The sequence below is a fragment of the Suricata suricatta genome, chromosome 3 (genome assembly GCF_006229205.1).
Source record: "Suricata suricatta isolate VVHF042 chromosome 3, meerkat_22Aug2017_6uvM2_HiC, whole genome shotgun sequence".
Lineage (NCBI taxonomy): Eukaryota > Metazoa > Chordata > Mammalia > Carnivora > Herpestidae > Suricata > Suricata suricatta.
This window is the reverse complement of record NC_043702.1, coordinates 90,961,392-90,973,748: the sequence shown is the minus strand read 5'-3', so window position 1 is coordinate 90,973,748 and position 12,357 is coordinate 90,961,392. Positions and strand designations below refer to the sequence as shown.

The 12,357-nt window shown below is 36.8% G+C and overlaps 1 protein-coding gene across 3 annotated transcripts in view; it reads left to right on the top strand.

Annotated features, from left to right (window-relative positions):
- RAB3GAP1 (RAB3 GTPase activating protein catalytic subunit 1) overlaps positions 1-11,587 on the top strand; it is a 99,767-nt gene extending 88,180 nt beyond the window's left edge. Inside the window, exons 20-25 of one of the 3 annotated variants that reach the window (XM_029934669.1) lie at positions 3,543-3,639; positions 3,737-3,840; positions 3,973-4,088; positions 5,524-5,626; positions 8,921-8,941; positions 9,786-11,587. In XM_029934669.1, the coding sequence (XP_029790529.1) occupies positions 3,543-3,639; positions 3,737-3,840; positions 3,973-4,088; positions 5,524-5,626; positions 8,921-8,941; positions 9,786-10,022 (678 nt within the window). In that variant the 3' untranslated portion in view covers positions 10,023-11,587. Of the gene's footprint in view, positions 1-3,542; positions 3,640-3,736; positions 3,841-3,972; positions 4,089-5,523; positions 5,627-8,920; positions 8,942-9,785 lie in introns of those variants that run through there. The other 2 variants (XM_029934670.1, XR_003906695.1) reach the window with 2 other exon arrangements.
- Positions 11,588-12,357: the final 770 nt, after the last annotated feature.

The following is a 12,357-nucleotide window of genomic DNA, read 5'->3' as shown; positions in this document are numbered from 1 at the left end:
AAAAGGACATAAATAAAAACTAAGGAAATTGAGAGACTCCTGGGTGGCTCAGTCGGTTAAGCATCCAACTTCAGCACAGGTCATGGTCTCACAGTTTTTGAGCTTGAGCCCCACATCGGGCTCTGTGCTGACAGCCCAGAGCCTGGAGCCTGCTGCAGATACTGTTTCTCCCTCCCACTCCCTCTCTCTCTCAAAAGTAAACATTAAAAAAAAAAAAAAAAACTAAAGAAATTGAATATACAGATATTGACAGGATGATTCATAATAGCAAAAAAGAGGAACCAACCTTCATCTGTCAACTGATGAGTAAGTAAAATGTGTCATATTCATACAACAGCATACTGTTGAGCCATAAAAATGAAGTTCTGATATATGGTATAACACAAATGAACCTTAAAAACATTATGCTAAGGGAAAGAAACCAGAAATAGAAGGCCACGTGTTACATAATTCCATTTATATGAAATAACAGAATAGGCAAATTTATGAAGTTCATTTAGTAGTTACTAGGGGCTAGGAGGTGGGAGAAATGAGGGAATGACTGCTGTTGGGTAATGGGCTTCTTTTGGGGTGATTAAAATATTTTGGAATTAGATAATGATGATGGTTGTATAACTTGTAAGTATGCTAAAAACCACTAAAGTATACATCTAAAGTGGTGAATTTTTAGTATGTAAATTATATCTAAAATTTTTTAAACTAAGGAAATAAGAATAAAGTATGGAATTCAGTTATTCAGAAATGTGAGAGGAAGGTACTGTATTCAAAATGTCAGTGTTATAAAAGACTGGAAAACTTACAGATTTGCTGAGATTAATGACATATGGCAACCAGAGGTAATGTATGATCTTTAACTGGATCCTGTATGGTGGTGGGTAAAGGTTATAAGTCATCATGTGGTCTGTTGGCAAAATTGTAATAAGGATAGCAGGCTAAATTAAAAGTATTTGAGGGGCTCCTGGGTGGCTCAGTCGGTTGAGCATCCAGCTTCCACACAGGTCATGATCTCACGGTTCCTGGATTCGAGCCCTGTGTTGGGCTCTGTGCTGACAGCTAGCTCAGAGCCTGGAGCCTGCTTCAGATTCTGTGTCTCCCTCTTTTTCTGACCCTCCCCTGCTCATGCTGTCTCTCTCTGTCTCTCAAAAATAAATAAAAAACATTAAAAAAAAAAAGTATTTGCTCAGTGTTAAAGGTAGTTTATATAATCATAATACTTTATATTTTGATTATATAAGAAAACATTCTTAATTTTGAGAAATAGATATTTGGGAATAAAGGGACATGATGTATATAACTGGCTCTCAGATTATTCAGAAAAAAAATTATGTGTGTATAATATGCACAGAGGAGAGAAATGCATGTAATTAAATGAGGTAAAAGGTGAGTCTTGATAAAAGATATATAGATATATATTATATATATATCTTTTATATGTATACATATATGTTTGTATGTATTTTGTATTCTTGCAAAATTGTTTTGCTACAAAGTTAAGGAAAAGCAAAATTAAATAATAAGTGTTAAGAAAGATGTACAGTGATGGGAACTATTACTACTTTAGATTAGGATAAATCTTTTGAAATTGTTGTAAAGTAATTTGGAATATGACTTCAATATAAAAATACAATCACTTGTCATTGTCTTGTACATATCCTAACTCTGCTTTTAGGTATATGCCTTCAAGAAATTCCTCTACATGTGTACCAGGAAACATGCCCAATAACATAACAGGAACCTTGTTTGTAATAGTCAAAAATTTGGTGAGTGGGGTGAGGAAGTCTATCAATGGAGGAATATTTTATTTTATTTATTTTTTGAAGTTTATTTTGAGAGAGACAGAGACAGCACAAGTTGGGGAGGGTCAGAGAGAGGGGAGAGAGAGAATCTGAAGCAGGCTCTGTGCTGCCAGCGCAGTGCCTGATGTGGGGCTGAACCCACGAAGCCATGAGATCATGACCTGAGCCAAAGCCGAGAGTTGGGGCACTTACCAGCTGGGCTACCCAGGCATCCCTCAGCAGAGGAACATTTTAATATAGCAGTGAAAATGAATAAACTACTGTACGTATCAACATATGCAATCTCAAAAAAATGCCAAGTAAAGAATAAGTCACTGAGGGATGTAACCAGAAACATTTATATAAAGATTAAAACCAGACCAAACTAAACAATACATTGTTTATGGCTACACAGCTCTGTGAGAAAATTGTATTACTTTTTGCGGCTGAGGTCCATGATGGAGGGACCCTTGACCAGGTAGGTACACAGGGACTTGGAAAGTACTGGTGACACTCTGTTTCTTAAACTGGTTGATGTGTAAACAAATGTTCATTCTAAACGGTTCTTCTAAATAGTGTCTTCTAAACTATAAATACTCGCATTTATATTTCTTAATTTAAAAAATTTTCAAACCACAGAAAACTCTCCAAGTCAAAAAATAAAGGTTATAAGTCATTAAATGAACAAAGCAATTTCTAAAAAAGTTTGTGTATTATAATTTTTGTTAAGAATTGCATATGCATCTATTTCTTTGTGTTTAAATGGGAATAGAAATTAGTCTAAGAAGATAAACACAAAAATGGGTTGCTCCTTAGGACGTAGGATTTCTAGAGAACTTTTACATTATACTTCTGAATTTATTTCTTAAATCTGTGAGCATTTATCTTCCTTGCTCATATATGAGATTGCATTTCTTTTATCTTTACTGCTGTTGAATAAGGAGCATAAAGGTAAGGCCCATGTGTTATATATAACTTCTCTGAATTATTTATTTATTTATAAAGTATTATTATTATTATTATTATTTTAAAAGAGCACACAGGAGCAGGGGAGAGGGGCAGAGGGAGGGAGAGAGACACACAGACAGACAGACAGACAGACAGAATCTTAAGCAGGCTCCACCCTCAGTGCCAAGCCTGATGTGAGGCTTGATCCTATGACCCTGGGATCATGACCCAAGCCAAAACCAAGCGTTGGATGCTCAACTGACTGAGCCACCCAGGAGCCCCATCCCTGTACTTTTTCAATCTGGAAAATAATAAAACAATTGCCTTTTCAGAAAAAAACAACAAATCAAAACAAAGCAAACAAAAAAATTAGTGGAAGATATTTTTCAGTGTTTAGAAATCTTAAGTGAGTAAAGCAGGTTACAAAACAGTATTTTACATATGTATTTCACCTAGTATATATATTCAGTGTCTTAAAAAATCCTGGAATAAAAATGCTCTACCATTAACAGTTGTTATCGGTAGGTGGTATAATTTACAGACGTTTTATATTTTCTTTGTATTTTCCTTATTTGCATGTATTACATACGGAAGCAAGGAAAAAAATGTGGGAATATTCACCACTGTTAAAGACTGAAGTCCTGAATTATGTTCAGTGACATTATTCTTACCATTGTGGGTAGTAGCTACTTATCCGGATGAGTATGGCAAAGTACTGACAGAACTCCCTGGTACAGAGGATTTTTTTTCTTTCGTAAATGGCTACTTTATTCTTTGATGGCTGCACTGATCATTTATGTAACTTTGTGCCTCCTTCAGGTGCTGCACTATCTGGCAGTACAGAAGCCTGCAGACCTTGCTCGGCACCTGTTACCTTGTGTAATTCATGCAGCTGTTCTCAAGGTAAAGGAAGAAGGTAAATGTCTTATTTTATTAGTCGTTAGTCCATTTCCAAAATGAAAGTATATTTTGCCTGACTTACTTAATGATGGCTTTGATCTTTTTCAAAATAGAAAATCTGGAAAACATTTCTTCAGTCAAGAAGATTATAAAGCAGATAATAACTCATTCCAGTAAAGTTTTGCACTTCCCTAATCCAGAAGACAAGAAATTGGAAGTAAGTTTGCTGTAGTGTCAGGATCTTGCCAAGTGTTCTCCCCAGTTGGCATTGATTATTTTAAAGATACATTTTATAAAGGCTGCTTTTTTTGCTGCTTTCCAATGTGTGTCTCTCCCTTTCCACTCGTAGGAAATCATCCATCAAATTACTAATGTAGAAGCTATAATTGCCAGAGCCCGTTCACTGAAAGCCAAGTTTGGAATTGAGAAATGTGAACAAGAGGAGGAAAAGGAAGATCTTGAAAGGTAATTGATATTTGTCTGCAATAGGAAAAACCTCCATTCTCTTTAGAAAACAAATAGAGAGATGTTTTGTTAGAGAAACAAATGTTGAGATTCTTTTGTTGTACCCTCTGTTAATTTGTAACAAGCATCAGCTAGAGACAGAGAATAGTTAATTATCATAGAATTTGACCTCTCCTGTATTTCTGGATGGTTCCATTCCTTCATATTTAGGAACGAATCTACCAGGTCCTTTTTTCTAGGAATGTCCTTGTTTGCTCTTGGAGATGTGCCTGCAGTTGCCTGTGGAAGAGCTAGTTTCTCTTGGTTACTTGCAGTGCCCCAGAGCTTTGCTTTCCGCTCGCTCTGTTCTTTAACCACAGTCTGAGGTGTTCCGAAATAGTACTCCTGCTCAATATTTCTAGTTATTTATTTAACTTTAAACAAGGTTTTTGATGGCAAAGGTGCATGTCCTGTGTACCTTGTGAACATGTTTTGAAAGAGTGACCAGATGGCCTCTCCAGGATGATACAGGTGACCAGGTCAGTCATTTCCTCCTCCTGAGAGAGGCTTGGCACCATTCATTACCTGTTAGTATGAGTCCCTATCCATTTTTGTTTGTGGTACTTGAAAGGAAAATGTTGTTTTAATATGTGACAAAGTGTCTCCAAATTAGCTACTTCAGTAACTCAAATTTATCATAATTTTAAAGTCATCAGCCTTTTGAGAAATGAAGTGGCATTATTGATGCTAAATAATCATATATTACAAGACATGTGCTATAGCTCTCACAAGTTCTTGTTAGAATTTTATATTTTGTGTTTGGTGAAATTTTGTCTTAGCTTTCTTTGCTCTTGAAAATTCCTTTCTTTTAAATGAGAAAAATAAATGCTAATCAAGGGAATTGTTTCTAAAATAGCAGTATGAATTAGTGGTGCAGGCACTCTGATAGCTTCAGAGCTTTAACATACATTATTGTGATGTATGTGGAGGTGCAGCGTTTCCACCACCTAATGGCACATTTGAGATTTTGCCCAGCAAAATATATGTTTCAAGCAAGCGCGCGCGCACACACACACACACATACCTTAAAAGAACAAAAAATGAGAAATGTGGATCATTGCTTTGTGTATACATGTACCTTGGTTTTCCTTGTCCAAAAATACTGTTTGAATCTTTTATTTACTGTAGTATTTTCGAAGCTTCTAGTCTGAAAGACATAGACTGAATATTTCTTTTTACCCTTTGACAGAGATGAGTTTTTAAAAATTCTGTGAAAACAGTTGAGTCTATTTTAATTCCAAATGTGACTCTGTTCTCTTATAAAAGTTCCACTCTAGCCTTGGCAGGTTTAGCCAGTATCACTTTGAGAGTTTGTCCACAGCATTAATCTGGGAGGAGGGACACAGTGTGAACTGATTAGCTCACTTTCTGTCCTTTAATCACCTCTCTCCCCTAGGTTTGTGAGCTGCCTTTTGGAACAGCCTGAAGTGTTAGTTGTGGGCGCAGGAAGAGGACACGCTGGCAAGATCATTCACAAGCTGTTTGTGAACGCTCAGAGGGTATGTGAATTTCCTTACTGACCGTGTCATGATGTCTCCAGACCTCTACTCAGGAAGATGCTATTTTGATTCCCACACATGGCTGATAATACAGCTGCTGAGTGTAAGTCTCGGCATTGTGTTCAAACAATATACAAACAAGGACTCTCAGCGGTGACTTCTGAGTCTTTGAAATCCATTTGCTTTCTTACATATTTAAGTAAAAGTATAGGTGTATTTTAGCACATAAATTTCAGAAGTTAGAAGAGTCTGAAATCCATTGTTACGGAATCTAATAGGGACTCAGTTAGCAATGGCCAGTGTAGTGTGGTGTGAAAAAATGTTGCATACTTTCAAATTAGAATAGAGTTCAGTTTTACCATTTTAAAATCCATGTACTCCAAATGGATTCACAGTTTTGCTTGTGAGGTTAGTATATCTGTTTCTGTCATAGTGAATTGATCTTAGGAAGAGCAAGATTTCAGATATTTAGGGCTATGGAAACAAGCTCCAGGACACAAAGAGAGCCCAGTTGGAAAAATTATCTTTGGTATTACCTCTGCTACTAGAGTCAAGGTTCACAAGTTATGTAGTACTTTCTGACATTCTTATTAAAATTTGAATTTTTACGAAGATAATGCTAGTTATACTTTGTGGATACTCTCTGTACTGATGATGGTTAAGATGATTTTGATGTCAGGGCTCATTAATATTAAAGATTGTGATAAAAGTATTATAGAGTGTGCTGTGGACAGTCCCTGACTTATGACGATTTGACTTACAATATTTGACTTTATGATGGTGCGAAAAAAATATGTATTCAGTAGAAGCTGTATTTTGAGTTTTGGTCTTTTTTTGGGCTAGCAGTATATGCCACACAATCCTCCCTTGTGATGCTGGGCTAGGGCAGCGGCAGGTCCCTGCTGTCACACAGTCATGAGGGCAAACAGTTGATATACTTACTTACAGCTGCTCTACCCAGACAACTGTTCTGGTTCTCACTTTCAGTACAATACTTTAATAAATTACATGATGTAGTCAATACTTTATTATAAAATAGGCTTTTTGTGAGATAATTTTTGTCCAGCTGTAGGCTATATGTGAGTGTTCTGAAGCTTGGGTATGGTAGGGTAGTCTGAGTTACAATGTTTGGTAGGATAGGTGTAGTAAACGTATTTTCAACTTAGGATATTTTCTTTTTCTTTCTTTTTTAAATGTTTATTTACTTTGTGTGTGTCTGTGTGTGAGAGAGAGAGAGGGAGAGGGAGAGAGGGAGGGAGGGAGGAAAGGAGAATGCGAGCAGGAGAGGGACAGAGAGAGAGGGAGATAGAGAATCCCAATTTGGCTCCACGCCAGCAGTGCAGAGCCTGAGGTGGGACTCAGACCCACAAACTGTGAGATCATGGCCTGAGGCAAAAGCAAGAGTTGGATGAGTAACAGACTGAGCCACTCGAGTGCTCCCAATTTAGGATATTTTCAACTTAGGATGGGTTTATGGGGAAGTAACTTGATTATAAGTCAAGGAAGGTATGTAAGTACAGGGTGCCCTTTACCTGGAACTGTGATGACTCTAGAATGACCCACTTGTGAAAGTGTCATTCTCAGAATCAAATAAAAACAAATTCCTGGGTTTACATATGATATAAAAGCTGTTTTGAGTCTGTCTGGAGTATTTCTAGTTAATATAGTCAATTTCATAGCCAAATGTACTGACCTGAAGTTTTAGCAAGAAATGAAACCTATGATTATTTATGAGATTGCTCCCTAATTTTAAGATTTCAGGTTAAAACCACGTACTTAATTTTCTTATAGAGTGCCAGAAAACAGTAGATGCTTACTTTGATTTGTTTTGTCTCTGCTATGAAACCAGGAACCAACTTTGTTTTGCATCCTATATCCTTTACCAGCTCATTAGCCAGAGGCTCATAACCACATTTTCTTGTCAACACCAATATGAATTTTTCTCCTGTTGCAGAAATTCTTTCCTCTGTCCTCCCTTTTAAAACCTTGTGTATTAAGAGGACTTAAAATCCAAAATGTTTTCATTTTTAATATAGTATTCTTTGTTTTTGAATAGTTCAGCAAAATTATTTTCTGCCAAATGGAAATAGCCTTTCCTCCTTAGAAAGTTAGTAAAGACTCATTGTAAAAATTTGGATAATACAAAAAAAATTTTTTTTTTAAAGTTTTATTTATTTTTGATACAGAGAGAGACAGAGCATGAGGGGGGAGGGACAGAGAGAGAAGGAGACGCAGAACCGGAAGCAGGCTCCAGGCTCCAGGCTCTGAGCTGGCTGTCAGCACAGAGCCTGATGCAGGGCTCGAACCCACGAACGTGAGATCTGACCTGAGCCGAAGTCGGAGGCTTAACCAACTGAGCCACCCAGGCGCCCCTACAAAAAATTTTTAAGGAAAAATTAATGACATTAATCTTTCTACCTACTGATGATCACTGTCAACATTTGACCTGTGGTATACATAAATACATGTATATTTTACAAAACCAGGATTATGTTATGTATTTTACTTTGTTATTCTTGTTTTCCACTTAATTACCTTATTACATCAGTAAATATAGGGGTGTCTCATCCTTTCAATAGCCTTGTGTAGCTAATCCCCTTTAAGGGATACTGAAATTGCACATTTTCCCCAGTTGTACAATTGTGCTTGTAAAACATTTCAAACTTTCAGACCTTGTAGGGAATGTTTTTCAGGAGTTGGCAGACTCTAATCCATATAACAAGTGCCTGATTGGTACATTTTTTAACTCAGACCTTCAGTGTCTGGCCATAAACCATTAAAGTTTATTGATGTAACTTTTCATTATCAACAGACACTTTATATCAATTCTACTAATCAAGATTTTAACTTTTCAGAAAGTTAAGAAATTTAACTGAGAATTTTGTGTAGCATACATCAGCTTTACATATTTAGAACTTTTTGCTTAAAATCATGAACTTTATTAAAGTTTATTAAACCTCATTATATGTGTCAGTGGTGTATTCCACTGGAATTCAACAAATAAACCACAGATTGGATTGTGTTTGAGTTTTATCAGTTTTGCCCATTAAATGACACTGTACATTGCCTGTTCAACCATCAGATGCATGAGAAGTGGGATATGTCTGCTCACTTTAACAGCTAGGTGTGTTCTATGTGGTATGTGTTTGTCTTGATATTATTTTGATAGGATCATGTTCCTTAATGTAGTGCATGCTGTCTCTGAAATGACCTTGAAATCTCTTGTCTAGCTCTTTTTAAACCATCTTGCTTGTTTCCTTTTCATCACTGTTTCTTTTCTCACCCTTTCTCAAGCTGACTGAATCTTCTGATGAGGTAACAAAATAGCCTTTGTCCCTCATAGTCCCTTGTTCCTTCCCATCCCTCTAACTTCATAAGGTCATTAAGACTAACTGCATCTTTACCAGTCTGGATTTGGCATACCTTTCATGCTGATGTTTAGTATAACATGATTTCGTATTTCCATCGCCAAAACAATAGTTCTTTCTAAATCGATGGTATTGTGAAAGAAATTTAGTAATCAGACAAATGAAAGAAGTATAGTGATCAAGATTAAAATGAAGGCTCTAACTGAATTTTTTATGTAATTTTAATGGAAAACCAGATGCCTTTAATATTGAGAACTCTTTTTGGCCATTGCTATGTTACATGGACCTCTATCATTTCTTTATCACCTTAGCCACCCACCAAACAAAACCAGTGTTCCAGGTTTAATTTGGCAAATGAATCGTAAAATGAAGGAATAGAGATAAAAACTGTCTTTTCAGACTCTGGGGAGAAGCATCTCCTTACTGGACTGAGGACATCAGACTTGAACTTGGGTTGTTGCTAGAAGAAACATGTAGAAACCAGTGCTATATTTTCCCTCTTCATCAGATGTTGGAATATGGCCCTCACTTTTCAGAGCAGATTGCCTGGCAGTCGTGATCTCTTTTGTCTCTGTCACCAGTTTACTTGTAATATCTGGCTGTTCATGCATTGTTTCTAGCTTCTTGCTTTTCCTCTGTTGGTTTTTGAGTAATTGTAACGTGGCTGACTGCATTACTGAGTAATGTAGGACATCTTTTATCTATTTATCATGTTTGTTCATCTGTCCTTCAAAATGATCTAAGTTTAGCATTGGACTTGATCTTGAATTTAGCATTTGATTCTGTTCAAGGCTGCAGCCATGGCTCCACCAGAGGAGGAACTGAAGAGAATGAGCTCTCCAGAAGAGAGAAGGCAGAACTCCGTGTCAGACTTCCCACCTCCTGCTGGCCGAGAACTCATTTTGCGCACCACTGTGCCACGCCCGGCCCCGTACTCCCGAGCTCTGCCTCAGCGCATGTATAGTGTTCTCACCAAAGAGGATTTCAGACTTGCAGGTGCCTTTTCATCAGATACCTCCTTCTTCTAATTCTTCTAGAGCCACCTCACTTATGGCTTCAGAGATGCGCTGACCCCTTCTGTGGGAGGAGTTGGTGCCAGTCAGAATTTGAGAGACCATGAAGAGGACCTGTCCAGTCCATGGTCAGGAATCATACCAGCATCTGAAAGACTTTCCAGTGTCATGCTTGGGCTTTGTTGTATCTTGATTGGGGCAGAGAGAATGGGCTTGAGCTTTGGAAATATTTGTTCCCTGAAGAGATACCCTTGTTTCAACAGGGGTAGGGTAGTGGGTAGGGGGATGTACAGGGACCAGAAAACCAGCAGGAGCTCTCTGTACTCCAGTAGGATTGTGCCCATTTATTCTTTCCTGTGACTGTCCCTTAGGCTGTCGCTTTGCATTTTTAGTCTGTGTAAACACACTTGTATTTGTTAGTATCAGGTATGCAAAACAGAATATCTGTTCATTCAGATTTCTGAATATTTTGGTGATAGCTTCTTTTCCAAGAATCTGTGTTTTCAAACTGCTAAATGAAATTCTGTTTATTCAGTCATCTAGTGGCCATCCTTATTGTATTAACTCTTGATGAACATTTTGAATGTTCTAGGAGAAAGCGTAGAATTTCACATAGTTTGTGTTTTTCCATGTAACTGTGATCTAAATGTATTCCTTCTGATAAAACTATATATTGAATGTCACTGCAAATTAGTTTTATATCTTGTAAGGTTTGTTTCTCTTATGTGTTTTGTTTTTCGTTGACAGTGAGATATCAACCTCCAGACTGTTCTTTTCTTGCAGCATGCATTCCTTTTTTTTTTTTTTTTTTTTTTTTTTTGGTAATTGCTGACTGGATACTATATTTCATGGAGTAGAGATGAGCACATGCTCCAAATATAGCTTTGGAACGTAGAGATTATCATGCAGTTAGTATAATTTCATATATATATACTAATGTAATGAATAGAAGATTATTTCAGTGAACTATTTTGCTTTTGCGTTCTAGGTAAAATGAAAATAATCAATGGGGATGTATATAGCACCCAGCATAAAGATAACAAGCAACATAATTTCTAGTTATTTGGTGATCAAGATTTATCAAGTCTGTGTTGCTGTACGGCCTCTGTTCAGTAATCTGAAATCTATTTTTAGGCCTAAAATTCCCATTTTAATCCAAAGTGAAAAATGGTTATGCTGAAGCATAGACCTTGCCTATGTAATTTAAAGAATTAATAGAGCTGTGTAAACTGTTATATTATTTTTGTAAAAAACGTGTGTGTGTACATATATATGTATATATGCACATATATGTGTATATATGTATATATGGAATAGGGGAGGCCCTAATTGGTTACTTCCCAGCCTTCACAGTGCTTTTCTCTGAGATGCTGGACTCGATGGTGGCTGGTGAACCATACCAATGCAGGCCTGAGGATGGAGCACCGTACCAAGTAGAAAATATATCTTTTGAGGACAGGGTTTGTCTTTTTTCCAATGAGGAAGTTAATAGTAAAGAAACATTTTTCAAAGAGGTTGGATGTTAAAATGGCATTGCAAGTCTAATAAAAAGGAAAGTCTTGCTTTCTCTGGCTACTTTTCTCTCCTCTGATGAGCACTTTATTCTTATTTCAGTTAGTTTTATGCTGTCTTATGTCTCCCTAAATATTTGCAGCCTGCGGAATCTTGCAGGAGTCTCAAGAACATGCTTTGTACCTTCTTTTTTATTGCCATTTACCCCACTTTACTTTTATTATAGTTATATGTTTGTTTAATTCACAGATACTTTTAAGTGACTAATTTGTATCAGATACTGTTCTAGGCAGTAAAGATAAAACAGACACCAGAACACACTCCCTTCTTTTCAGTGACCTTCCTGGCAGGTAGCAAAGGTTGATATCACATTGCCATAAAATGGAGAGTACAGTCAACTCATTTGTATGAATTGGAGGTTTGACATGTATCATAGAAATTCATTCATTTATTCATTCATTCAGTGGCAACAGAATAATATATGCAATAATAGTCAATAGAGTAGTATGTGCAATAATAAGGTGTTATGAGAGGTTTTTCACTAAGGCTTTAGGGATCAGGAAAATCTTTCTAGAGGTAATTTCTAGATTGAGACCAGAAGATTATAGGGGCTGGTAAGGAAGTGAGGAAGTATGTTTAAATTTCTTGAAGGGAAGAACTATACCCTGTATGTACACTTGCCAGTAATTTATTGTGATTTTACCACTGCTACCTTGAGGTAGAGTTTACTTTGTATGTATATTTGCACATTCCTGATCTTTCAATCTGGACTTAGCCATGACATTCTTTGGTCAGTAGAGTATTAGCAAGTGTGACAGGCAGAGACTTGAAAAGTACT